This window comes from Microtus pennsylvanicus, chromosome 4 (genome assembly GCF_037038515.1).
Source record: "Microtus pennsylvanicus isolate mMicPen1 chromosome 4, mMicPen1.hap1, whole genome shotgun sequence".
In the NCBI taxonomy this organism is placed as follows: domain Eukaryota; kingdom Metazoa; phylum Chordata; class Mammalia; order Rodentia; family Cricetidae; genus Microtus; species Microtus pennsylvanicus.
The window spans coordinates 24,702,692-24,730,083 of NC_134582.1; the positions used below are offsets into that span (position 1 = coordinate 24,702,692).

At 47.1% G+C, this 27,392-nt stretch overlaps 1 protein-coding gene across 2 annotated transcripts; it reads right to left on the reverse strand.

Annotated features, from left to right (window-relative positions):
• Nucleotides 1–20,269: 20,269 nt before the first annotated feature.
• Rps14 (ribosomal protein S14) lies at nucleotides 20,270–25,374 on the reverse strand. 2 transcript variants are annotated; one of them, XM_075968569.1, is made up of 5 exons: nucleotides 25,229–25,374; nucleotides 23,165–23,315; nucleotides 22,746–22,907; nucleotides 20,965–21,041; nucleotides 20,270–20,385 (listed from the first exon to the last, which is right to left on the reverse strand). In XM_075968569.1, the coding sequence occupies exons 2-5, from the start codon at nucleotides 23,311–23,313 to the stop codon at nucleotides 20,318–20,320; spliced, it is 456 nt and encodes a 151-aa protein (XP_075824684.1). In that variant the 5' UTR covers nucleotides 23,314–23,315; nucleotides 25,229–25,374; the 3' UTR covers nucleotides 20,270–20,317. The 2 variants fall into 2 exon arrangements, with proteins under 2 accessions (XP_075824684.1, XP_075824685.1); XM_075968570.1 differs by having other exon boundaries at nucleotides 25,135–25,259.
• Between the last annotated feature and the right edge of the window lie 2,018 nt (nucleotides 25,375–27,392).

The following is a 27,392-nucleotide window of genomic DNA, read 5'->3' on the forward strand; positions in this document are numbered from 1 at the left end:
GGCTTTGGTCCACTGCGTTGTCCCCTCTCTTCTACTCTCGTTGGTGTTCAGTGCTTATGCTGGAAAGATTCCCGCAACAATTAAATCCAGGGCTTCTTGCACGATAGATAAACGCTCTGACCTACATCCCCAGCGCAATTTCGTTTTTTCAAGACAGGGTATATTTTATATGTTAATTAGGATGAGGGCTTTGCTGCCAGAGGAAGCAAACGTTTGATGAGAGGACGAGAGCTTGAAATCTGTTCAGAGGGGAGAAGGATAAAGGTTGAGCACAATCACATTGACAAATAACTCAATCATATCTTCAGAAGCAGAACTTCCATAAAAATCTAGTGGACAGGGTCTGAATAGCTTCCATACTTCAAGAGAGTGGAACATTCAACACTACAACAGACAATGCTGTGCCAGGGACCCACCTCACATACCTCACGCCATGTATCTCTCTCTCTCTCTTTAGGTTTTTCAAGACAGGGTTTCTCTGTAACTTTGGAGCCTGTCCTGAAACTAGCTCTTGTAGACCCGCCTGGCCTTGAACTCACAGAGATCCTCCTGCCTCTGCCTCCCAAGTGCTGAGATTAAAGGCGTGAGCCACCACCAGCCTGACACCACGCATCTTTTACCTCTTCATCTGGCTCTCCTAGAATAAACTGGAAAATAGAGTGTTTCCCTGGGTGCCCCCCCTTTTTTTCTGTGATGGTTTGAATGAGTGATGGGAGAGAAAGGCCCCCATGGGCTCATAGATTTGAATGCTTAGTCGCCAGAGAGTGGAACTCTTTGAGAAGGATTAGGAGGTGTGACCTTGTTGGAGTAGGTGTTCACTCAGGGTGAGCTTCGAGGTCTCAAAAGCCCACAGCAGGTCCAGTCTCTCTCTGTCTGCTGTCTTCAGATGAGGATACAAAGCCCTCAGCTACTGCTCCAGCACCGTGCCTGTCTGCTTTCCACCATGATGATTGCAGACTAAGCCTCTGAAACTGTAACCTAGCCTCCAATTAAATGCTTTCTTTTTTAAGAGTCGCCTCTTTTGAGGTGTTTTTCACAGCAATGAAACAGTAATTAAGACACAGTTTAGTTTGAATCTAAATTGTTCCCCATGAGCTCTTGTTTGAGGGCTTAGTCCCTGGTTTGTGACTCTATTCTGAAGGCTGTGGAACTTTTAGAAATTGGGACCTAGCTGTTAGAAATAGAACACTACAGGGTGGCTTTTGTAGGTTCTACATGCTCCTAATTGGGCCTTCTCTCTCCGCTTCCTAATCTAATGTGAATAGCCACTGTCCCCCACCCCGACTGTCATGCCTGAGCCACTGGGTTCGACCTTCCTTGTTATGATGGAACTACAACTTTTTGACCATCGACCAAAATGAATCTTTCCTTCCACAGATAGTTTCTGGGTCACAGTGACCCAAAAGAGACTAATTCATTCCTCCCATAAAGCAGACTGAAAGTCTCCTCCCCTGACACAGCAAGGCACATGCACACTCTGATGCCAAGAATCTGTCTTCTCCTGTGGAGAGAATGCCGGGATTTAGGTTTTCTTCCTCCAGGTCATAGACTGAAGGAAGCTTCTTTGGGGGCCACGACCATCACAGGGGAGAACATTTGAAGAGTCTGGAAATGGTCCCCAATAGGGCAGCCCAGTCAGATAACTCAATGCAGGCCATTCTCTGAATAAGCCAAGCCCCACTCGTGGGCCACAGCCTCCGCTTCAGAAAACCGAGGGCCGTGAGACATCGAAGGAAATGCATCAGCGTAGAAGAAGCAAGCATAACAGTCACAGGTGGGGAAAACACAAGGAAGAAAGAAACTCCTCAGCCTTCCAATGTGCTGAAGGATGGAGCTGCATCTAGAATCAAAAAGAGACTCCTAAGAAGTGTGAGTGCTCCTGGAGAGATTAAAAAGAACTCTAAAAAATTAAAAATAGAAGCTTGGCAGTGGTGGCACACACTTTAATCCCAGCACTTGGAAGGCAGAGTCAGGTGGATCTCTGTGAGTTTGAGACCAGCCTGGTCTACAGAGTGAGTTCCAGGACAGCCAGGGACAGGAACACACAGAGAAACCCTGCCTTGAAAAACAAAATTAATGACTCATCTAGGAAGGCAAATAACCAAATGCCAGAGTTCTAGAAACAGAGAACAGAAAAAAAAAACAGAGGGGGAATAAATTTACCAGTGAAGTAATTTACTACAATTCCCAAAAGTCAAGGACATGAATTTCCAAACTGAAAGGACCCAGTAGGTACCAAGGACAAGATAAAAAGTAATTTTATTATGGGCAGTGGTGATGCATGCCTTTAATCCCAGCACTCTAAAAAAAAAAAAAAAACTCCTAAAAATTAAAAATAGAAGCTTGGCAGTGGTGGTACACACTTTAATCCCAGCACTTGGGAGGCAGAGGCAGGCAGATCTCTGTGAGTTCAAGGCCAGCCTGGTCTACAAGAGCTAGTTCCAGGACAGGCTCCAAAGCTACAGAGAAACCCTGTCTCGAAAAACAAACAAACAAAAAAGTAATTTCACATCAAGGCATACACCATGAAGTTCAAAAAAGTAAACACTAAGGATATTTTGCAAATTTTCAGAAAGAGAAAATAAGACATACTCAAAGATTCTGATATCAAAATGCTCCCCACCTCCCTCTTTTTTTGTTCTGAGACAGGTTTCTCTGTAATAGCTCTGACTGTCCTGGAACTAGCTCTGTAGACCAGATTGAACTGGAACTCAGAGATCCTCCTGCTTCTGCCTCCCAAAAGCTGGGATTAAAGGTGTGAGCCACCACTGCCCAGCCTCAAAACACTTTTACGCGACTTAATTGTGCCCCTGGAAACCACAGATGATGGAGTAATGCCTTCAAAATCCTATAAGAAAACTCATTTCCATCCTAAAGTCTTCACTGAGGCAAATCATCACAGAGATGATATTAGTTTCTCATTATAGCCATGAAAATACCTGATAAAAGTAACTGAAGAGCAGGGCGGTGGTGGCACACGCCTTTAATCCCAGCACTCGGGAGGCATAGGCGGCGGATCTCTGTGAGTTCGAGGCCAGCCTGGTCTACAAGAGCTAGTTCCAGGACAGGGACCAAAAGCTACGGAGAAACCCTGTCTCGAAAAATCAAAAAAAAAAAAAAAGTAACTGAAGAAAATGTTAATAGGGCCGGGGAGAGGGCTAGAAGTTAAGAGCACCGGCAGGGGGATCTCTATGAGTTGGAGGCCAGCGTGATCTACAGATTGAGTTCTAGGACAGCCAGGATTACACAGAGAAACCCTGTCTCTAAAAACAAAACAAACAAACAAAAGGCTATCCAGAAAATGCCTAAAGTGAAAAATTCAAGACGAAACAGTACCAGAATGTTTTCAGAGCCACGGGATAAATAACCAAAGGGAGATGCTGAGCGTGTGAAGGCTGTGTGGAAAGCCAGCGAGGGCCCGCTATTTTCACAGGAAACTTTAGGCTTATGGAAGTACCTGTTCTTTTGCTTTGTTTTGTTTTTGTTCTTATTTGTTTGTTTGTTTGTCTTTCAAGACAGGTTTTCTCTGTGTAACAACCCTGACTGTCTTGGAACTCACTCAGTAGACCAGGCTGGCCTCGAACCCACTGAGATCCATCTGTCTCTGCCTCCTGAGTGCTGGGATTAAAGGCGTGCACCACCCGCCCAGCTGAAATGTTTGATTCTTTAAAGGAGCTGAATTGGTTGGTAACTTTGATACAAAGTAAAACTAAATTTTAAAATAAAAAATATTTCAAAGTCCATAGATGCTGAGCTGATTGTGATGAAATGAAACCCAGACTCTTCTCCCCAAGGTCATGCTTTCCTTGAGTCCAGTCCCAACACCCAGGGTGGCCTGGACAACAGTCCCCTGTAAGACACCTAGAAGAACCAGAGGTCACAGCCCCACTAGGTGTCCTGCAGACCCACTGCCCAGTGAGAGTTCCCTGCTTCAAGGGGTCCTGCCTGCCCGGGAGGGAAGCAGTTCCCAGAAGCAGGAAGACTTGGATGTTGTGCCCTCATGGGGGTGGGGTGGGGAGGGTAGAATCCAGTTCTCCGGTGTTGTAGGGAAGAGTCTGACTCAAAAAGGGAAGAGGAACTGAGTCCTTCCACACAGCAAGACCCATAGAGCAGGAACTGGTCCCCACAGTGTGTTGGTGGGAAGAACACAGGGGTTCCGGCAGATTGCCTGAGTCAGTAAGAATTGGCTGGAAAAGAGAAAACGTGGGTAACCGTAGCATCTATTTTCCTCACAAACCCCCAAATACTTAGCTCCTGGGACTTATCAAAAGGACCCGGGACCAGCCCGAAGGGACATCTGCCAGACACGTTCAGAACAAAGACATACTGCAGCAGAATAATTTGCCTGCCTCCATAGACAGTTATGACTCCATTTCAGTTGTCCAGGGAAAGCTCTTTCTGGTTTTTGTTTTTTGTTTTTTCTCTTCGAGACAGGGTTTCTCTGTGGTTTTGGAGCCTGTCCTGGAACTAGCTCTTGTAGACCAGGCTGGTCTCGAACTCACAGAGATCCGCCTGCCTCTGCCTCCCGAGTGCTGGGATTAAAGGCGTGCGCCACCACCGCCCGGCAGAAAGCTCTTTCTGAAGACAAGGAAGCAGAGGGAAAGGTAGAATGTGAGGGCCTGGGGATGGAGCTCAGCTAGCAAAGCCCTTGCCCAGCATACATGAAGCTCTGAAATATTTGACCCCAGCACCCCATAAAACCAACATGCTGGCATATGCCTGGAATCCCAGCATTCAGTGGGGAGAGGCAAGAGGATCAGAAGTTCAAAACCATCCTCAGCTAAATAGCAATTATTTGATTTGATTTGATTTGATTTGATTAGCAAGGTCTTCCTACATAGCCCTGGCTGGCCTGGAGCTCTCTGTTGACCAGATTGGCCTTAGACTCGTGGAAATCTGCCTGGCCTCTCTCTCCTCAGTGCTGAAATTTAAGGTGTGTTACCATGCCCACATCCTTGTTATGTTGATATGTGAGATGAGGACTCTTCCACGGCATGACATGTGTGTTTTAATCCCTCGAGAAATTCCCAGTGACTGTCAGTTTTTCTTTCGGCGAAACAGCCTCTGTCCCACCACTTATAGATGTGGGATCTGGAACAGATGAGCCAACCCTTCCATGCCTTGGTGTCCCCACCTATAAGATGGGCATGGTAAGGCCTATCTCAGTGAGTTGCTGCACAGGTTAAATGCACACACGCCCTAAGTCATGGTCTGCTCAGTGAGTGATACAGTTTTTTTTTTTCCCAGCAAATGTGTTCAGTCTGACTGTGGGACCTGCCATAATATTTGACACTGTTCAACAGAGAAAGGGAGGATCGCCCTCTTCTTCTCTGGACCTTCCTGGAGTCTGTCTGGTCCTGTGCTGTCTGTCACCCATGAGATAGTTTGAGTGACTTACTAAGATGCCTGCTTTTCCCTAGTCTTGGCACTTAGAATCCCCAAAGTGTGACTTCTTCCAGTTTACCTTGGCTAGGGTAAGCAGGTGGAGAGTCCCAGGGCCTCGCCGCCTTGCCCTCAGTCTCTGATGATGCACCCCACCCCTATCCCCAGATCTTATGCACCACCTCCCAAGCTGGTGATTGTATATAGACCCCAGCAAAGCCCAGTACATGTCTGGCCCTGATAAGGGATCTGAAAAGGTGAAATTTAAAAGAAAAAGATCTGCTTTTACTTTTGTTTGTGTGTACCACACGTATGTAGGCCAAGGAGGCCAGAAGACAGTGTCGATCCCTGAAGCTGGAGTGACAGGTGCTTGTGAGCCCTTCATGTGTGCTGACACCAAACCCAGATCCTCTGAAGGAGCAGCACGTTCTCTTAATGAAGCAACATCTCCAGCCCCGGAAAGGTGATTTTTTTGTTTTTTGTTTTTTTCTTTTTTGGTTTCTTGAGACAGGGTTTCTCTGTGTAACAGCCCTAACTGTCTGGAACTAACTCTGTAGACCAGGCTGGCCTCGAACTTACAGAAATCTGCCTACCTCTCACCTGCTAGGATTAAAGGTGTGCGCCACCACTGCCCAGCTGGAAAGGTGGTCTTTTGCGGGAGGGAACAGGCCTGGGCTCTGATATGTCAGTCCCGGCAATGGAACTTCTCTTCCTTTGCTCACCTACCAATGTATCTACTTTGGGCCTGGCACTGATCCAGGTGCTTGGGATGCATAGGGACATAATGTCCCCATCCATGCAGAAGTATATTTTAGAGGCAGGAAAACAAGCAAATTATATTAGGTGCTAGAGAGAGGTACATGCCAAAGCAAAAAGGAAGGATGCTGGAGAAGCAGGATTGGGCCAGGTTGCTATGTTCACGGGAAGTGAATGGGCCTGGCTGACAAGGTCAGACTCAAGGTCAGGACTGAAGAAGGTAAGACAGCTAACATACTTGTCTGCAGAAAGCGAGCTCTAGGTAGATGCTGCAGTCAGAACAAAAGCTACATGGTGATACAGGGTCTGATGTGGCTGGAGGAGAGCCTTGTGGCCAGCATGGCTACCCAGGCACCCACATGTCTTTTGTTTTCCTCTACAGGTAGCGAGAGAGGTCTTGAGCAGAGGAGGACCTTCATCAAACTTGTACTGTAGGAGGCTGCCCCATTGAGAGTCTGAGATAGCCGCAGGGGCTCATGGGTCAGTTATGGTCAAAGGGGAGACTGACTAGGGAGGCCCTGTAGTAAAAGGTCTCTCGGTAGCCACTCTGTTTCTGGGAGAGAGAAGCTGGTCATTCCCTCACAGCTGAATGGGTTCCTGAGTCCAGACCCCCAGTCAGGATTCTCCCAGAGCTACATACTCCACAGGCAGTTTACAACCTGGGGCTCCCCACTTTTCTCAGCGGGAGGTATCATCTGGCAGGTAGGAAGAAGGCATGACTCTCTGGACAATTCCTGAATCTCTCCTCTGGTATCCATATCCATTCATCCAACAATCCTAGTGAAGCAGCAATTCTATTCCAGCACGGAAAGGGACCAGGAGGCCCCCGAGGCCCTTGGAGTCACAGGAGTCCTTGGGGGGTAACAGTTGAGTCTATGCAAGAATCAGGTACTGACTGTGGCCCAGGTTCCAGGGGCTGGAAGTGGAGATCAGAAGTCTGTGGCTCATCGAAGCTAGGAAGCTACTGGGAGGGCCTTGGTGGTGAGAGGCTCAAACGGAATAAGGAAGGGAGGGAGAGTACCAGGTCAAGTGGGTGCCATTGTTTGTACCTGGTCACAGGCAGAAAGTGGGATCTACACTCCACTGAGTTTTCTTGCTTGAGTGATGGAGAAGGGTGATGTTGTTTATAAAAGCAGAATGTCCTTGCCACATTTGAGGAACAGAAAGAAGTGCCGTGTGTCTGAGGGCAGCGAGCCCCCCCACCCGGGGTGGGGGGAGTGGAAGAGGGAGGTTTTGAACTTTACAGATCCGAATCCTGAGCCTTGAGTCCCGGCCAGATGATTTCCAAAATACTAGCTAGAGGAGGTACTGGGCAGGGAAGCTGGATCTGCTTCATGTTGGGAGTAGATGTATCGGGACCGATAGGTCCCAGGAGGGCTAGAGAGGGAGTCAGGGTTTGGAGACAGTGCTGGGTTCAAGTGGAGAGGGAGAGATCTGCGGGAGGGGTGTCATGGAAGAGAGGAAGGGTGAGGGAGGCAAGGATGGGGGTCCACAGTAATAGCATTTCCTGAGGTGGGGAGGACTGGCATAATGGGAATAGGTGGGACCCAGAGTTTTCTTCCAGCTAGGTTCCGCTGTGACAGCAGTGCACATGCTTGGAACATGGAGTAGACAACGTAGGAAAGTTACCACCGTGAAACTTGAAAAGAGCAAGCTGGTCATCTGGGAGCTGTCACTGGGCAGATAGCCTTTGAAACCATGAGAAAGGAGCCCCTGTTTTGAGTCTGGATGGAAGAGTAACCCTGAGCAGCGGGAGGAGGGATGGGACAGGGCACACTCAGGAATCCTCATAGAGGCCCGAAGAGAGAACAAATGGTCACCCATGTCAAACAACCCAGAGAACAAGCCAGCAAGCACAGAAAATGAGTGACATCGACAGGGGTGAGGGATGAGAGGAGCGGGCGGCGTAATAAGGAACTCAGATGTGTCACATGCTTGAAATGGGGGCTGAAAGGGGGGTCTCACAGATGAAGCACAGACCCAGCTGGGAGGACACAGGAACAGCTCTAGTTGGGCCCCAGAGTGACTTTCCCAGCAGCCAATCAAGATGTCTGCCGCCCCCCTCCTCATTCCGGCTCCAGGAGTCAGAACATCTCCGTGCCTCATTCCACACGCTGCCCAGAGAGTTGGAGGGATGAGCCGACTGTGGATTCATACAGGCCAGCTGTAGCTGTCATTCCCTCCTGGGGAGCTCATGCCACCTCTTTGGTGGGGTGTGAATTACTCCCGGTTTCCTGTCAACACAGCCCTGTGGCTCTCAGCGGTACTAAGCACAAGAAGCAGCGCTGGAATCCAGGTCTCTCTGTAGAGCTCACTGTGCCACCCACCACGCACACTGCCTTGCGTAGGCCCCTTATTCTCCTGTGCAGTCTTTCTTAGACATTTTTTGATCAGTTGATTTGTTTTGTGTGTATGGATGCTTTGCTTGCATTTATGCCTGTGCGCCTAGCGTCCAGGGAGGACAGCAGAGGGCTTCGGATTCCCTGGGATTGGAGTCACAGATGGTTGTGAGCCGCCGTGTGGTTTCTGGGAACTGATCCTGGGTCCTCTGGGAGATCAGTCAGCAACTAGCCACTGAGCCATCTCTCCAGCCAGCCCTCTCTGAGGCCCATTTAGAGTCGGGGAGAGACTTGGGGAAGAGAATGAAGTAAGCAGTTCCAGGCGTCCTTGAAACGACTCTCATCAGCAGGTCATCTTCCCTTCTCAGTCTCTATGTTCCCAGCTCCTGTACCACTGCACACTCCACGGAGACAGACTCCCCACAGCAGAGGACACCCAGCTTCTGAGGAACACAGTAAAGACAGAGGCTGCCCAGGTGAAAGGCATAGCTTATCTCTGTTCTGATGAAAATCGGCTTCAGGCTTGCAAGGCAAACACTTTACACACCGAGAGCTCTTCTCCCTCCCCTCCAACCCTCAAGCTGTTATTGCCCAAACACGATTTCCCTAAAATCATGATTTCTTCCTTACTGAGTCTCTGGTTCTCTGCAGATATGTGAGGAGGAGAAGGGCAGCACCAAGGCCTCCTTCCTGCCCCCACAAGCCTGCCTGTCCCCAGCTCCTGCAGTCCCTGCTTCGAATCCCTGCCAGCAGCCCCCCCCTCCCCCCGACTGCATATCTTGAGCACTTACTGTCAGGGCTAGAATGACAATAAAGAAGATGAAGAAAAAAATCCAAAACTCAGCCTCACATGGTAGCACACGCACTGAATCCCAGCACTTGGAAGACAGAGCCAGGAAGATAGCTGTGAGTTTGAGGCCAGCCAGTTCTACATAGAGAATTCCAGGGCAGCAAGGACTTAATAGAGAGCCTGCATCTCAAAAACACACAATTTAAATTCACAATAATAAATTATAAGCCGGGCGGTGGTGGCACATGCCTTTAATCCCAGGACTCGGGAGGCAGAGGCAGGCGGATCTCTGTGAGTTCGAGACCAGTCTGGTCTACAAGAGCTAGTTCCAGGACAGGCTCCAAAACCACAGAGAAACCCTGTCTCGAAAATAAATAAATAAATAAATAAAATAAATTATATTGATTATATAGTGACAATATATCTTTAAAATTAATGGCACTTTTGTACTTTGTTTAGGATTTAAAATTATTTCATGACATTTGTTTATTTATTTATTGTGTGTGTGTGTATGTATGGATGCTACGGTGCACTTATGGAAGTCAGAGGACAGCTTGCGGGAATTGTTTGTTTCTTTCCAGCATGTGCTTCCCTGGGATTGAACTCAGGCTGTGGGTTGTGGACATCGTGGGACATACCCTCGCCCACTAAGCTGTCCTTGAAGCCCTTACTTAGGCCTTTATAAGACAGGGACTATCCTTGGGTATTCTGTGTAGCTGGGATTAGCCTCGACTTCTGTCCTCCTGCCTCTGCTTACTGAATTGGGATTACAGGCACACGTTTTTTTGCTTTTGTATTTGCAGTTTTGAGTGTTTTTTTTAATTTTATTTTATTACATGTGTACGAGTGCAAGGTACATATGTACTGTGTGTGCATGTGTAGAAAGGGGTACACATGTGCTGTGTGCTTGTGTAGAAAGGGGTACACATGTGCTGTGTGCATGTGTAGAAAGGGGTACGCACGTGCTGTGTGCATTGTAGAAAGGGGTACACATGTGCTGTGTGCTTGTGTAGAAAGGGGTACACATGTGCTGTGTGCATTGTAGAAAGGGGTACACATGTGCTGTGTGCAGGTGTAGAAAGGGGTACACATTGCTGTGCACATTGTAGAAAGGGGTACACATTGCTGTGTGCATTGTAGAAAGGGGTACACATTGCTGTGTGCATTGTAGAAAGGGGTACACATGTGCTGTGTGCATTGTAGAAAGGGGTCAGACGGTAAGTGCTGGGGAGTCAGTTTTTTCCTGTGAATTCTGTAAGCAAACTCAGGTTGTCAGGTGTGACACGAGAGTTTTTATCCACTAAGCCATCTTATTACCCCTGCACTACGCTAATTCTACTGGGGTTTGTTGTTTTTCAGCCCAAGAGAAGTAAGATTTGAATTCCACTGGCTTCATCTGTTCCTTGCAGCTTTCTCTTAATTTTTTTAAGACTTATTTATTTTATTTTATGTGTATAAATGTCTTGTCTGTGTGTAAGTCTGTACATACCTGTGCGTGGTGCCCCCAGAGGTCAGGAGATGGGATTGGATCCCAAATGACTGTGAGACACCATGTGGGTGCTGGGAGCCAAACCAAACTAAGCACTGCAAAAACAAGTGCTCTTGATCACTGCATCATCTCTCCAGCACCTCCTTAAAATAAATAAAAGATGTATTGCATCTATTTACAATAGATGCAATATTATTTTTTGTTTTTCTTTTTTCCTTCTCTTTTTTTGTTTTTGTTTTGTTTTGTTTTTCGAGGCAGAGTTTCTCTGTAGCTTTGGAGCCAGCCCCAGAACTCCCTCTGTAGACCAGGCTGGCCTCAAATTCACAGAGGTCTGCTTGCATCTGCTTCCCGAGTGCTGGCATTAAAGACATGTGCCAGGCAATATTTTATTTTTATATTATGTGTATGAGTGTTTTGCCTGCTTGTCTATAGCTGCGCCACATGCTCCCTGGTGACTGTGGAAGTCAGAAGAGGACGTTGGATTCCCTGAAACTAGAGTGTGGATAGCTGTGAATTGCCACGTGGGTGTTAGGAGAGGAACTGCGGTCCTGTGTAAGAGCAGCAAGTGCGTCAAACCACGGAAGCATCTCTCTCCAAACCTTTCTTACTGCTTTTAGAGCTGAACTGAAGCTCCTTGGATATTACACAGCTCCAACCTCCTCTCTGAAAAGAGGAAAAATTCCTGTCCAGAGAAATGGCCATGAGCCACAGAATCAACTCCGGAGCCGGCACGGCAGGTTGCTTCCTGTCATGACAATGCTGCCACCTGGTGGTCGTGCATAGAAGACGGCTCATAGCAACTGAGGTGCCTTCAAACCGGTACATTACCATCGACCTGCAGATGCCGGGTCACCCAAAGTCTTCCTCTCCCATGAATTCCATGGCAGGCTGCCTTCACTGAACTCCAGCCTGCTAGAGATGATCTGGTGTGATGTGATGAAGGGTATATGTCTATGAACATAGAAGTTTGAGCTCTGGTTCTGCCCCTTCTTCCTTCCTTCCTTTTTCCCTTCCTTCCTTCCTTCCTTCCTTCCTTCCTTCCTTCCTTCCTTCCTTCCTTCCTTCCTTCCTTTTTTAAATATTTGTTAATTTGGGTTTTTTTTTTCAAGAAAAGGTTTCTCTGTAGCTTTGGTGCCTGTCCTGGAACTTGCTCTTGTAGACCAGGCTGGCCTCAAACTCACAGAGATCCCCCTGCCTTTGCCTCCCGAGTGCTGGGATTAAAGGCATGCACCACCACTGCCCGGCAATATTTGTTAATTTATTTGTTTGTTTGTTGTTATGTATGAGTTTCTGTCTGCATATACACCTGCATTACAGAAGAGGGCATCAGACCCCTTTACAGATGGTTATGAGCACCAGGTGGTTGCTGGGAATTGAACTCGTGACCTCTGAAAAGAACAGCCAATACTCTTAACCGCTAAGCCATCTCTCTAGCCCCGGTTCAGCCCATATTTATTGATCATATTACTTTCAATAGCTGTGTACACGGAGAAGGTGCTTAATCTCTCTGAAACTATTTACCTTCATGTAACACATGGGGAGTAACACTACTTTTCCCAAGGTGTTTGAGACACTGAGCAGATGATCATTTATAGCATACCAGGTATTTGATAGTCTTCATGCTAGGATATAGCAGTGACCTAAACACAGGAGTCCCAGAGTCACCACGGCCAGTGGATCTCAAAGTGAGGTCTCTGGATCATCAACCCAGAGGAATCTCAGTGCTTCTCTCTCTGCCCAGCTCATGCTAGAATCACAGGTATTCATTGCCATGCCCAGCTTTTTACATGGGTTCTGGGGATTGAACTTCATTCTCCAAACTTGTGCACTAAGCACATTTTCCATCTCCCTAGTCTAACAATGGCTTAAATCATACGAGCTATACCTAGCTGCTTGGAGAGATTGAGAACTGTGGTTTTTAGACTCTGGCTTTCGGAGGAGGGAAGCTGGGGATCAAACCCAGTGTCATTGCCACTGAGGTCCACCCCAACCTGCAGTCTCTTTGGATTAGTCATAGATTGGTTTAAAATCGAGATTTCTGCCAGGCCTTGATGTGGGATTCCCCTCTGTATGCTGTGAATATCATTGGTTAATAAAGAAACTGTTTTGGGCCTATAGCAAAGCTATAGGGGAACAGAGCTAGGTGGGGAAAAATGAACTGAATGCTGGGAGAAAGGAAGACAGAGTCAGAGAGTAGCCATGTAGCCCCGCTGGAGCCAGACGGAACTGTAGCTGGTAAACCACAGCTACATGGCGATATGCATATTACTAGAAATGGATTAAATTAAGATGTAAGAGTTAGCAAATAAGAAGCTAGAGCTAACGGTCCAAGCTCTGTTTTAAATAACATAGTTTCTGTGTGACTATTTTGGGTCTAAGCTGTCAAGCAGCTGGGAAACGTAAACAAGGGGCCTCATTACAACAAGGCATGGTGCTTGTTCTCTTAATGCAAGAGACAGAGAAAGAGGTAGATGGATCTCTCTGAGTTGAAGCCAGTCTGGTCTACATAGTGAGTTCTAGGCCAGACAGGACTACATAATGAGACCCTGTCTCAAAAAACTAAAGGGGGAAAGAAGGAAGGGAGAAGTGGAGAGAGGGAAGGAAGGAGGGAGGGAGGAGGAAAGGAAAAAGAAAGAGATAGTCCTATTTACAATAGAAGATTAAAGAGATTGTCTCTGCCACACCGCTTCGGATGTCACTAGCCTTTGGTGGCCTGGTCTTTTCTTGTATCACTCCAATGATGGAAACACCATTATCTCCTGAAGAGATCTGATTCCAAGAGCATTTGGTGTTCAAGTCTGTTTTTCTATAAGCTCCTATCTACTGGCAGACTGCTACCACTTTAGGGCCACATCCTGCAAGGCTGCCACCTCCTTTTTCAAGGCATTACTTACTTAAGTCCCACATGCATCCTCAAGTAGGAAGACAGGCAGCTCTGATGGTACTTTCTGGATTACAGGGAGCCTCCACGTCGGGCACCTTGGGAAGGAAGGCTGCCTGGAAGCCAGACGCAGCCAACAAGCCACGAAGAAAGGCAGCCTATTCTAATTCTGCTGCAAACTTCTGCGTTAAGCCATTCCTCTTTCAGCCAGCTCTAATCTACCATTCAACCCATCCACTGAGTATTTCATTTCAATCGTATATTTTTCTGAGAATTTCCTTTGGTGTTTTTCAAATATACCCCGATGTTATTCATGCCTCTTGCCTGTCCCTTTTATTATTATTATTATTCCATTATGGATTTTTTTTCTTTTCTTCTTTCTTTCCTTTTATTTTTCTTTGAGACAGGGTCTCACTGTGTAGCTCTGGCTGTCCTGGGACTCCCAGAGACCCACATGCCTCTGCCTCACAAGTATTAGGTTTAAAGGCATGCACCGCCATGCTCCGCTTCATGGTGTATTTCCTTAAGCACTTTGTGTATAGTCGTTTCCTATTCTAGTATATCTGAAGTCTTTAGGGGTATCAATATCTGTTTCCTCTTTGTGCTAGCTCTTCTGGTGACTTACTTCCAGGTACACTGATTTTTGTAGAAACCTATATTTGGTTTTATGTTGTCTGTGGCAAACTGAGGGCCCCAGTTGCGGAAAGCCTTCAGCGGTGAAAGTTCGCTTTTTCTTCTGCTGGGAACTGGGCCACATTAGCTAAGAAATCTATTTCTGACTTGATGTAAATGTCAGGTTTACCTCCCTCACCTTGGAGTTAGGGAAAGACATGAAGACATGGCCTGCCTTACCCCCCTGACCATTAGCTCCACAATTTGCTGTCAGACAGTTATTGACTGGCACTTTCTCTTCCTTAATCCATTTGGTCTGGGTCTCTCTCTCTCTCTCTCTCTCTCTCTCTCTCTCTCTCTCTCTGGGTCTCTCCCTCTCCCTGGTTTTTTAAGACAGGGTCTTACCGTGTAGCCCTAGCTGTTCAGGAACTCACTCCGTAGACCAGGCTGGCCTCAAACTTAGTGATTCATCTGCCTCTACCTCCTGAATGCTGGAATTAAAAGTGTGGACCACTAAGACCTACTTATTTGGATACTGTTTTTCTTAGATTTCTTCAAAGGGCTTGAAGACTTCCTTTACTTCTCTGGAGTTGTGGGATGCCTGTTTTTCATTTGGTTGTTGTTTTGGTTTGTTTTTTACTTTCCTCGGGATCTTGGATGAGCACAGGAGTCCCTTCATCTTTTCTTTCCCTGGTTATCAATCTCTGTTGAGCCCCTGCTTTTACAGACTGGGCCGGAAGCAGTGGTGGCTGCGCTGGAGGCATGGTTGGTAGCTGTGCAGCAGGGCCTATTTCCTGTCAGAGACAACACAGTGGTGGAGAAGTGGGCTATTGCAATAAATAGGTGGCCAGCGGTACCACTCAGGAACAAAAAGATGGCAATGGGAACTCAGGGGAGAAATACCATGGGGAGCCCCTAGAACAATGGTTCTCAGCCTTCCTAACACCACAGCCCTTTAATACAGTTCCTCATGTTGTGCTGACCCCAACCATAAAATTATTTTTGTTGCTACCTTCCTAACTGTTATTTTGCTACTGTTATGGATCATCATGCAAACATCTGATATGCAGGATATCTGATCTGAGACCACAGCGAAAGGGTCATTTGAACCTCCCCAAGGGGCTGTGACCCACAGATTGAGAACCAACTCTCTAGAAGCTAGCTTTGAGAGGAAAACCACACTCTAACAGATGGCAGTTGAGGCCCAGAGGGGAATAGTGCGGAGCATGGGTGAAAGGCTGGCGTGGAAAATTAGAAACTAAAGGTGTTAGGCTTGGCTTGGGCAGAAGGAGAGGGCACAAGGTATGACCATGCTAGCCCAAAGGCTGAGGAAATTCCCTGAGGAGACTAGATTCTGCCCTGGAGAAAAGGAGAAAGGGTGTAACTAAATGGGGCAAAACAGTTTATTGTGAAGAGCTGGGCCTATGATATCAAAACTTCTTCTGAGCATCCCGGTCCCTCAATTTCGTTTCCACAGGCTATAGGGAGAATGCGTCTACTAATGAAGAGGAAAATCATCCTATGAAGTCCAGTGAGCAGGTAGCCACCATGTTGGGTGGCGGCCATCGCCGGAGGGATGATAGGGCTGTCAGCTTCAGGCTCTGTCACCTGCTGAGGCTGGGTTCCCAAGCTCTGGAGGGGTCAGGTAGGTAACAGCTTATATCTCTGCCTCAGAGACCCATAGACTGCTGGAGTCCAAGCTGACCACAACTTAGCTGTCAAAAAACAAACAAACAAAAAAACCCCCAACAACAGCAGCAACAAAAACCACCAATACTAATCCAAAACCAATCAACCCTGAAAGGACGCTGAGTGACCCAGCTGACTGCATCCCCGGTTACCAGGGAACAGGACAAGTTGCAATGTTCCATCACAGGAGACAAGGAAAATGCTCCAGCAACAGCCAGCATGTTTCCACCAGGACTCCAGCCAGCTGTCTTTTATATGCTTGGCACAAGAACTGAACGGGCTTAAGAATAGCAGCAGCTTGCCTGGCTAAACACTTCATCCTGCGATCCCCTCTGAAGCACAGCACCGCAGCGGTTTTCATGAAAAGGCTGAGCCGAAGTACTTAGTCCCAACACTGCAGACGGAAGCTGTGGAACGGCCACCTCTTGACTGTGCGCCACATACACCTAGAAACCAGCCCCCCGGGACGAACTCGCATCCCTTCAGTAGTTTCGTTAGGGAGTAAGTTAAGGATAACGTACGTGTTCTCATACTACATCCCCAGCGTCCCTTGCCATCTGCCTCTGCTGCGATATATTTGTCAGAAGGAATGGCGCTGGTGCATATCCTCAGTCTCCTCCGGTCTGTCTTTGACGTGCATGAATATGACAGTGTAAGGAGTATTTGTAGATCTAATTCAGCTACAGGTTTCTCTTGTCTAGGTTGAGGCTACAAGTCTTCTGGAGGAATTCTGTGGTGAGGTGCCCATGTATGACACAGGTATGACATGAATTTCACACGTACTATTGGCTTTCTTGGATACTTTTTTTTTCTTTTTGATTTTGTTTGAGACAGGCTTCTTCTGTGTAACAGCCCTAGCTGTCCTGGAACTAGCTCTTGTAGACCATGCTGGCCTCGAACTCACAGAGATCCGCCTGTCTCTGCCTCCCAAATGCTGGGATTAAAGGTGTGCGCCACCATCACCCAGCTCTTTCTTGGTTACTTTTATTTTCCCTCTGCCATATTCTATTCACTGGGAAATGAGTCACCCAGCACAACCTACTATTAGAGGGAGGGAGGGCGACCCAATAAGCTGATTTTAAATGACTTATAATTCTTTAATTAAGGAAGATTTGTGGCCACCCACCCACTTTTGAAAACTAAGTTCAGCATGGATTTATGACCTGGGTTTAGCCACACGTTAGTTATTTTTAACTGTGCTATTTCATTATTTATGTATTGTAGGGGTGTATGTGTAACATAGTACTTTTCTGGAGGTCGGAGGATAACCCTTTCCACCTTGTGAGTCCCAGGGACTGAATTCAAGTCCTCAGGCTGGGAGGCAAGCGCCTTTACTTGCTGAGACATCTTGCCAACACACACTTAACGTTTTTAAGCTTTTAATTCACTTATTTTTATTTCCATGTATGCGCTGCTTATCTAGGTATGTGTGCCACATGAGTACACCGTCCATGGAGACCAGAAGACGGTGTCAAGAGTCCCTGGAACTGGAACTACAGACAGGGGGAGCTGCCATGTGGGTGCTGGGAATGGAACCTGGGCCCTTTGCAAGAGCAAGTGCCCAACACCCCAACACCCCCCACACACACTTCAAAGCCTTTATTTTGTGTGTGTCTGCTTGCACATGTGCAGGAAAGCACTGGAGTTAGAGGCAGAAAGGCAGCTGAGTCCCCAACGCCCTATGGACACCATGCATGCTGGTCCTCTGCAGGAACAGCACATTCTTAACCTGAACCACTTCTCTACCCCATGTGATTGTTTTTCTTTTTTTTTTAAATATTTATTTATTATGTATACAATATTCTGTCTGAATGTCTGAACCAGACCTCATTACAGATGGCTGTGAGCCACCACGTGGTTGCCGGGAATCGAACTCAGGACCTTTGGAAGAATAGGCAATGCTCTTAACCACTGAGCCATCTCTCCAGCCCCCTGATTGTTTTTCTTGACCTTACCTATTTTTTAAAGATAATTCTTTATTGTTTCTTTGGGAATCTCACATCATGCACCCCAATCTTTATTTTTAGAAGCTATGTGTAGGTAAAAACTCAGTTGTTTTGCCTGAATTTGTTTGTGCACCATGTGTGCAGTGCCCTTTGAGGCCAGAAGAGGCATTAGATCCCCTTGAACTGGAAATTACAGTTGTGAGCCACCATAGGGATGTTGGATTTGAATCTGGGACCTCTGGAAGAGCAGTTGGTGCTCTTAACTGTTGGATCATCTCTTCAGCCTCCATTTAGGTAGGAGTTTATGCATCTAGCACTCAGGGGGCCAAGCAGGAGAATCAAGGCTAGCTTGGGCTACATAGGGAGTCCTGTCCCCTCAAATCAAAACAAAACAGTACAACTCAGGCAATGGGCTTGAGAGAACTCAGCAGTTAAGTGCTTATTGTCTTCCAGAGACCAGAATTCAGTCCCCAGCATCCAGGTCAGCTAGCTCATAACCACCTATAGCTCTAGCTCCATGAGTCTAGCAACCTCCCCCATCCCAACACACAGCAGATGTTCATAGACACATATACACATGAATTTAAAACTAAGAACAAGTAAACAAACAAAACATTTTTGCCAGTGTTCTAAGGGCTTTTATTTGAAATAAGGTCTATGTGTGCCTGAACATTTATAGCTCTGCCTGTCTCCAAGTATTGGGGTTAAAAACATGCTCCCATACCTGTGGGTTTTTTTTTTCTTTTTTTAGGCAGGTTTCAAATTGTAACCCAGGATAACCCCAATTGCATAGTAACCCTAACTTCGCTAGGATTACGAGTGTGCTGCCAAAGGCAGCTTCTTCTAATCACTCTCCATACTGACTTTCTCAGCTGTTACAGGAACAGCAGCACCTAAAAGTCTTAACACTAATCATCTTTAAGATTCAGGATCTGGGCATGAATGGTGGTACATGCCTTTATTTATTTATTTATTTATTTTTTCCTTTTCTTTTTCGAGACAGGGTTTCACTGTGGCTTTGGAGCCTGTCCTGGAACTAGCTCTGTAGACCAGGCTGGTCTCGAACTCACAGAGATCCGCCTGCCTCTGACTCCTGAGATTAAAGGCGTGCGCCACCATCTCCTGGCATGGTACATGCTTTTAATAATCCCAGAATTTAGAAGGCAGAGGCAGTTGGGAATCTCTGCTGAATACCAGTCCAGCCAGGCAGAGACCCTGTCTCAAAGGAATAAAAAAAATCCTTCCAGAACACTCAGTACCATATGAACACCGTCCTTGGAACTAGATGCAAACTTCCGGAAAGCAAAACCCGTTATCTTTTTTGTTGCTGATGAAAATAGGATTTGGTGTATATTTGTGGGGTGACTGATTCTTAGGTACTTTATGTACCAATGTGGAACAACCTCCAAGAAGTGCTAAGGAAAGCAAGGCAAGCAACAGAAGTGCGAGTTACCCATCTTGCACAGCCGGTGTGAGGGGGGTAGGGGAGAAACACACCCACACTGGTCTATATATGGCTCAGGCCTGGAAGGCTCCTCTTCTGCTCAAGCTACACTTGGATTAACAGTTGCCCGCTGCTCTGGCCCTTTAAGACCCAAAATGGAAGCCAGGTGGTCAGATTAAAATGGGTTTTTAATCCCAGCACTAGGAGGCAGAGGCAGGTAGATTATTGTGAGTTGGAGGTCAGCCTGGTCTAGCTCCAGGATAGTGAAATCCTGTCTTGAAAATTAAACAAACACAAAGAACCAAACTGTTATTTCACACTTGCAATCCAGAACTAAAGGAAGCCAAGGCAAGAGAATTGACACAAGTTTGAGGCCAGCCTGAGCTACAGTGAAACCTGTCCATGTTTAGATGATCCAAACAGTTTCACTTCTGTGGCTGCTTCAGCCTTGCTATGAAGCCCTGCCCGGCCTAGAATTCCCTATGTAGGCTATGCTTTCAGTCTGAGTTTTTTGCCCTGCCGGCTGAGGCCAGTTGCCCCAATGCCTGTGCTATCTATCAGTGGTCCCACTTTCAAACAGTGCTGGCTGGCAAATGCCAAAGCTGCAGCCTCAGCACCTCTTCTCGGGTTCCGTGCTCAGAAAACCAGTCTGCAAACCCAGACCTGCCCAACAGACATGAGAAGCCGAAAAGGCCTGCTTGTGCTCTGCAGTGTCTTCACATCTCCCGAAACACACTGCCTTGGTTTTTGAGGCAGGTTTCAAATTGAGAGTAACAACAAATACCAGGACTGGTGGTCTACACCTTTAAATCCAGCGTTTGGGAGGCAGAGACAGGTGGATCTCTTGAGTTTGGGTCCATCTACACAGTGAGTACCAGGAAGCCAGGGCTATGGAGACGCTGCCTCAAAGCAAATTAAGAAAAAACAAAAGGACCAAAACAGCTGATACAAAGCAATTTATTAACAGAAAATAATTTGAGAAGTCCTGTTCACAGACGGCGACCACGACGACCTCCCTTCCTTCGGGTGCTGTCAGAGGGAATGGGGGTGACATCCTCTGTGAGAAGGAAGAAGAAAAATGTCATTGCCTGAAGACACAGGCCTTCCCAGCCAATGAGACTAACTAGCATAATTCATTCTTGCCCAAATGTATCCCCAGTGATCAGCAAACAAGCCCCCCCCACACCTGCCCATTTCCTCATCCCAACTCACATTAGAAGGGGACATGGGCTATAAGAAGGCACATAAACATCGGAGGGGAAGGATATCTTCAGGTTCCTAACTCAGAGCCTACTGACTAACAGAAAGTGCCCCTACCTACACTGAGCAACTGTGGCTGTCTGCAGCTCTTTTATTTGGACTGGCCCAAGGAGCATGCTCTAATATTTAGTAATCAGGACAAAGGCTGCTGAAATCAGATTCAGAAGGGTTTAGGCTTGCCCACCACAGATGGGGAAAACATGATATATCAGAGCGGCATTTACGGAGATCAACTCTTACAATGTCTCTACAGGTTCCTCTAACAAAAGTAACCACCACCAGACAAGCCCGAACCATGTATGCACATCACATGGTTTGGAAGGGGTCAATGAATGCTTCAGAACAAACCCAAACCTTAGCTAAACGGGGCACTTACCAATCCGCCCAATCTTCATGCCTGAGCGAGCAAGAGCTCTGAGGGCCGACTGGGCTCCAGGTCCAGGGGTCTTGGTTCTAGAAAATGAAGGATTGTTGGCCAAATCAGTGGGAATGTTTTTAAAACTCATATGGTTTTGCCGGGTGGTGGTGGCGCACGCCTTTAATTCCAGCACTCGGGAGGCAGAGGCAGGCGGATCTCTGTGAGTTCGAGACCAGACTGGTTTACAGAGCTAGTTCCAGGACAGGCTCCAAAGCCACAGAGAAACCCTGTCTCGAAAAACCAAAAAAAACAAAACAAAACAAAAAAAACCTCATATGGTTTTAATTCATTTCTGAATGGGGGTGGGGAAGAGCCTATAGTTAAAGATATGCATAGTCTGTGAGGGGGGCCACATAAAATTTCAGACTTTGTGGTCACTATTTTATTATTACACGACTCCCCCAAAAAATCCTTTCAAAATTGCTGAGGGCTGGAGATGGCAGAGGGCCTGGTTCTTGATTCTGTCCCCGCTACCTACAAGGTAGCTTACAAGCACCTGCAATGCCAGTTCCAAGAGATTCACAGCTCTCTTCTGGCCTCCACAGGGCACACATACACACAAACACACTTGCGTAATTTCTTCCACTTTTCCTCTTTGGTTTTTCAAGACAGGGCTTCTGTGTAACAGTCCTAGTTATCCTGAAACTTGTTCTGTAGACCAGGCTGGCCTCCAACTCAGAGACCCACCCTGCCTCCTGAGTGCTGGGATTAAAGGTGTGTGCCACCACCACCAGGCATTTTCCACCCTTTTTTGTCTGTGTGGGTGGCAGGCCAGAGATCTAGGATTAAAGATATGTACCACCATGCCTACAAATCCTTAAGGAAAAAAAAAAGGGGGGGGGGGATAAAATGCTCTCATGCAACACAGTCGCCTGTCCTGCTGTCCTTCCCCTCGCTGCTGATCCCTACTTTCCGGCTCCTGCATCTTTTGCAGGGACCAATCCAACAGCTTCCTGTCTAGCATCTTTCCAATCAGTAGCCGCCTAGTCTAGTTTTCATGCCCATCTTTGCTCTGCTCCTTAAGACATAAAGACCCTGCTAGGTGGTGGTGGCACACACCTTTAATCCCAACACTCGGGAGGCAGAGGAAGGAGGATCTTATGAGTTTGAGGCCAGCATGGTCTACAAGAGCTAGTTCCAGGTCAGGCTCCAAATCTTTAGAGTAACCCTGTCTTGAAAAACCAGTCTCGAAAAACAAACAAAAAAGCGAGGCTCCATCCCTTGCTTCTTGACTCACACTTCACGCCTATCATTCATTCCTTTAATGCCCAACTTCTTTCTCACCCGAAGAAGCTCCTCTTGCAGTTGTCTCTATCTGGACTATGCATCCCAGCACATCATTTAAGCAGCAGTGTTTAGCTCAAGGTGGCCTCAAACTCATTATGCAACCAATAACCAACCTGAAACCCTTAACCCCCCTTCCACTGTCAGACAAGTGTGTACTACCATACCCAGGCTACACGGTGCTGGGGAACAAAAAGCTGGGCTCATATGCTACAAAAGCACTCTACAGTAAAGATAAACATAAAGGAACAAATTATCTTTTTTTAAGGCAGAGGCTCACTGCATAACCGAAGCTAACCCCAAATTCTAGATCCTCTCACGTGGGTTCCTGAGTGCTGGGCTTACAGGTATTTGCCACTATGCCTAACTAGGAACATACATGTCTACAACAGTTAGCTTTCAGACATAACGGGGATCATCTCAAATCCAGCCCCCCACCAGTGGATTTACCATACCTGTTTCCTCCTGTGGCGCGGAGTTTGATATGCAGGGCGGTGATGCCCAGCTCCTTGCACCTCTGGGCCACATCCTGGGCAGCCAACATGGCTGCATAGGGAGAGGACTCATCTCTGTCAGCCTTGACCTTCATTCCACCAGTCACCCGGCAGATGGTTTCCCTAGAGACAAAAGCAGAACCGTTCCTTCATTTTCCAACAAGGAGACATGGAACACTTACTGACCCCAATGGGCACACTGTTAACAGGTATGACAGGCTCGTTACTTTGAGCATATATCCCGGTTCTGAACAAGACAAGAGCTGTTTGTATTTACAGGTGTCCAAAGACCCTTTATAGGCAAACTCCTTATTAATACAATTCCTCCCACATCAGTCCTTTTGAGGCTTAGTTTTATGTCTTTTTGCTGAAGTACTTACTTGCCAGAAAGATCGGTAACATGGACAAAGGTGTCATTGAAGGATGCAAAAATGTGGCAGACGCCAAATACATTCTCTCCTTCAGCCACTTGAGGCCCAAGGCTGATGACTTGTTCTTCCTTCTTTTCCTTCCCCTTGCGAGGTGCCATCTCTAAGTGGAAGGAGAACCTCAATGTTAACAGACGAAAGGGTCCAGAACATTACGTACTAAAGGAAAACCCAGGTTTTCCTCCTCTGGCTCCCTAATATCCTACCTCTTTGTACTTGGGGAAGTTACTGAGCCGTAACTAAAAGGGAGGTGCCAAGAGAAGAGACAATTTCTCAACTAAAGCTCAAAGCATTTTTTGGATGAGCCCACTGTTTCAGCAACTACCACATGCATCTTTTTCATAAACAGCTATCCAAAATAAACACAGAGCTCAGGTCCTGGCCCAAGTTCCACTCATAACTCCCCTTCCTTGAGCCTAGAAGTTTATTTGTCCAGTGTGATACAAATGAAGTAAACTATAAGGCAGTGAATAACCACAACCAGGTGAGGGGATTCTCTGCCTACACACAATATTTAATCTAAGTCTCCTGGACCCCAGAGACCACAGTTTAGAGCCCAAAGAAGCCTAAAAGACAAAAAAGTCAAGGCCAAGATCACTGCTGAATGGCAGGAAGATCCCTTTCAGTTCATCCTTGCCAACACAGCCTTCAAAGCCTTCTACACTTAGTATCCCACCAGATGCCCCCCACAACAGCCTCTCACCCTTTAGAACCAACCTTCCAACTTTTACTAGTAGCAAACAGTAAAAGAGCCAGCAATACCAAAGTGTGCTGGTGTATAACTTTAACCCCAGCACTCGGGAGTCAGAGGCAGGAGGATCTCTCCAGCTGCTAATATGCAGGCCAGCCTAGCCAACAGAACAAGTTCCAGGATGGTCAGGGTATGCCTTCCAGGAAGTCTAATGGGAAAGATCTCCATGTGTAAAATCCAAGGCTCAGGAGATCAAGTAACTCTAGCTCTGTGGTTCTCAGCCCAAAGCTGTGACCTTTTAGTCACTCTGTTGTTACTTTGTGACTCTAATCTTGCTATTGTTAGGAACTGTAAATGTATCTCCTGTGCAAGACCCGTGAAAGGTTCATGCACTGCCCTAGCCTATGTTATTTAATGTAAGACCTGGGGAAAGACAAAAAAGGCGGCCTTTTTTTTTTTTGCCAAAAGCCACAGGCAGGCCTTTGACCTACCTGAGGGTAAGTTCCAGAACAAACTACCAACATCTTCGAAAGAAACTAGTGCTGAGCAGCATTCACAAAAATCAGGCTGTATCCAAGCAAATAGGATGCCCCTACCCCACAAAAACACTCCAGGCCTTAAAAGTAGGTTTCAACCAGAGCTGGGACCTCTCCAACGTCTTCCTTATACGCTATTTGGGGTCTACTTGCCAAAAGCACAAGGGCAGGGTTGGGGATGTACAGTCACCTGCTCTTTCTCGCACATTAGGCTAACCAACACGATTCGGTGGGGTACACATCGTTGGGGCATGACGTCTACTCGATATAGCTTTGTCCTCAGTGGAGATGAGACAACGATTATGCCGAGAAATGTAAACACATGGCCATCAGTCCGACTCTCCTAGGGAGCACCCCGACAGGCAATGTGTCCGACTCGGGGGAGGGAACCACCAGGGATTGAAAGCACTCCGCACAGGGACCCGGTTCTCTGACACTCCCTTTTACTCTTCGGTTTACAGAGTACGGAGCCTACTCGCGTTTTTCACATGAAAAACGAGGTTAGGCGCAGGCCTGCGACAGCCCGTAACAATTTAAAGGGGTGCCGATGACGGCGAGGCCCACGGCAGGACCCGCACCCACTCCCGACCTCCCGGTCTCAGGCCAGAAGGCCGCCTCCGGGACACGGCGCAGCCCTGGGCCCCTGTGGGACCGGCGGGAAGCCGAGCGCATGGCTGGCCGCCTCTACCACGCACCTGCCTCGGATACCGCGCACAGACCCCGGCCCCGACCCCGCAGATGTCCCTGACTAGTGGATGTCGCACGATTCTCGGCGGCCGGGCCTCCTACCTGAATGTCGTCTCCAGACTCCTCCACCGGAAAGAGAGAGACGGAAGGGGAGGGCAGACGGGTCACTTCCGCGTCCCGGAAGTGTACCTCTGAGGTCACCGAGGGATGCCGGCTCCCGGAAGAAGCCTCTATCACTGTTGTCAGGGAAACTAAAACTGCCGGCGAGGAAGGTGGCTTATTAAGGACGCCGGGTGCTCCGTGTCGCTGGGACAAGATCGACTTATGACACCGCACGGAGCGGACGCGCTCGGGAGGCGAAGTGGGCTATGATGCTGGGCGCGGTGGCCGCAGCTAGACGAACTTCCGCCGTCAGGACCTCAGGCCAGGCAGCCTAGAAGCGACAGCGCATCTCGTGGTACGGAGGGGAATAACGGCAACAACAACCTTGTCATGCAACTTTTGCCCAGTACGCTAATAAGCTGCTCAACACTTACATGCTACTCTGCACTAAGCATCTTATATTCAACTAATTCTGTCGACATAAACAAGATTAGTTTTTATTTTCATTGTACAGATAGGTGTATGAAATGAGACGACCTGTGTGTGGCTGATCTGGGGTTATGACATAAAAGCCTCATATAGTCATTTTCATATATCCCTATATTAACCATATTGCAGGACCTTGACGAAACGGGAGGGTTGTAGATGGAAACGAGGAGAAAGACAGAGAAGTGTACCTTGTAGAACCTGAAAAGCATGGGCACAATACACACACATACACTGGCATGCGCATGCATTCATAGACTCATATTACAGAGCGTGGCAAACAATAGAACAAATATACACAGACACATATACATATAACAATAAAATGTATATATTGCATATAGTTCTTTGTGTACTAGAATTGATACCACTCTGAAAGACTTCAGCTCCACTTAGGGAAATTTTTATTCTTTTGAGACAGGGTCTCACTGTGTCACCATGATTGGCCTGGAACTTTCTATGTAGATCGGGCTGACCTGGAGCTCACAAGATCCCACCTGCCTCTGCCCCCAGACCACTAGGATCAAAGGTGTGTGTGTCACCATGCCTGGAGGAAATTTTTCTTTAAAAACACACACACACACACACAAAACAAACAAACCTTACCAAACCTTATTTTTTTATAAAAACAGCTGCAGAAAACCTATAATAGACTAAGATAAGGGAACAAGAAAGGAAAAAGAGAAGAAGAAGCCAGGTATGATGTCTTTAATTCTAGCCATTTGAGAGGCAGAGGCAGGCAGATCTCTGTGAATTCAAGGCCGACTTACTCACTACTGTTAACTTATATTTAGCACCTTGTCTTTCCCAGTATTACTTAGGGAATTACATATGGGAAAGAACTTTGGGGGAAGGACAAGATCTCTTGTAGCCCAGGCTAACCTTGAACTGGCAAATACCTGAGGATTACCTTGAACTCCTGACTCTTGCCTCTGCCTTTTGAGTGCTGAGATTGTAGATACATACCGTCATGCGAGGCTTTTTTCTCCTTTCTTGTTTTTGGTTTTTCCAGACAGGGTTTCTCTGTGGCTTTGGAGCTAGCTCTTGTAGAGCTGGCTGGCCTCAAACTCACAGAGATCCGCCTGCCTCTGCCTCCCGAGTGCTGGGATTAAAGGTGTGCGCCACCACCGCCCGGCCTCTTTTTTGCTTGTTTTTGAGACAGGATCTCAAGTAGTCTAGACTGGTGTGGAAATTGGTGCGTAGCTCAGACTGCCCTTGAACTCCGGATCTTCCTGCCAGTAATTTCAAATTCTGGCATCACCAGTGTATGTTACCACACCCAGCAGGGTACTTTTAAAAAGCCGTGTTTATTGCAGACAGTTCACACTAAACAAAAATTAGGTAGAGAAGCTGGGAGTGGTGGTGCACACCTTTTATCCCAACATTTGGAGACTAAGGCAGGTTTGTGAATTTAAAATCAACCTGGTTTACACAGCAAGTTCCTGAGTTCCAGGCCAGATAGAGATATAGAATGAGATCCTGCCTTAAAAAAAATAGAACTTAGACAACAACGCAGACACTAAGAGAGACTTACGTAGATATAATCTACATGGGAAGTAGAAAGTAGAAAGAGACAAGATCTTCTGAGTAAACTGGGAGCATGGGGACTTTGGGGAAGGGTTGAAGAGGGAAGGGTAGAGGCAGGGAGGGGAGCAGAGAAAAATGTAGAACTCAATAA

Excerpts from the sequence above, each read along its gene's own strand:
- Rps14 (XM_075968569.1), bottom strand. The coding sequence starts at position 23,313 with ATGGCACCTCGCAAGGGGAAGGAAAAGAAGGAAGAACAAGTCATCAGC. Across the intron at positions 22,908-23,164 it reads GTTACCGATCTTTCTGGCAA|GGAAACCATCTGCCGGGTGA; the intron begins GTAAGTACTTCA and ends TTTTGTCTCTAG. Across the intron at positions 21,042-22,745 it reads CGCGCCACAGGAGGAAACAG|AACCAAGACCCCTGGACCTG; the intron begins GTATGGTAAATC and ends TTCATTTTCTAG.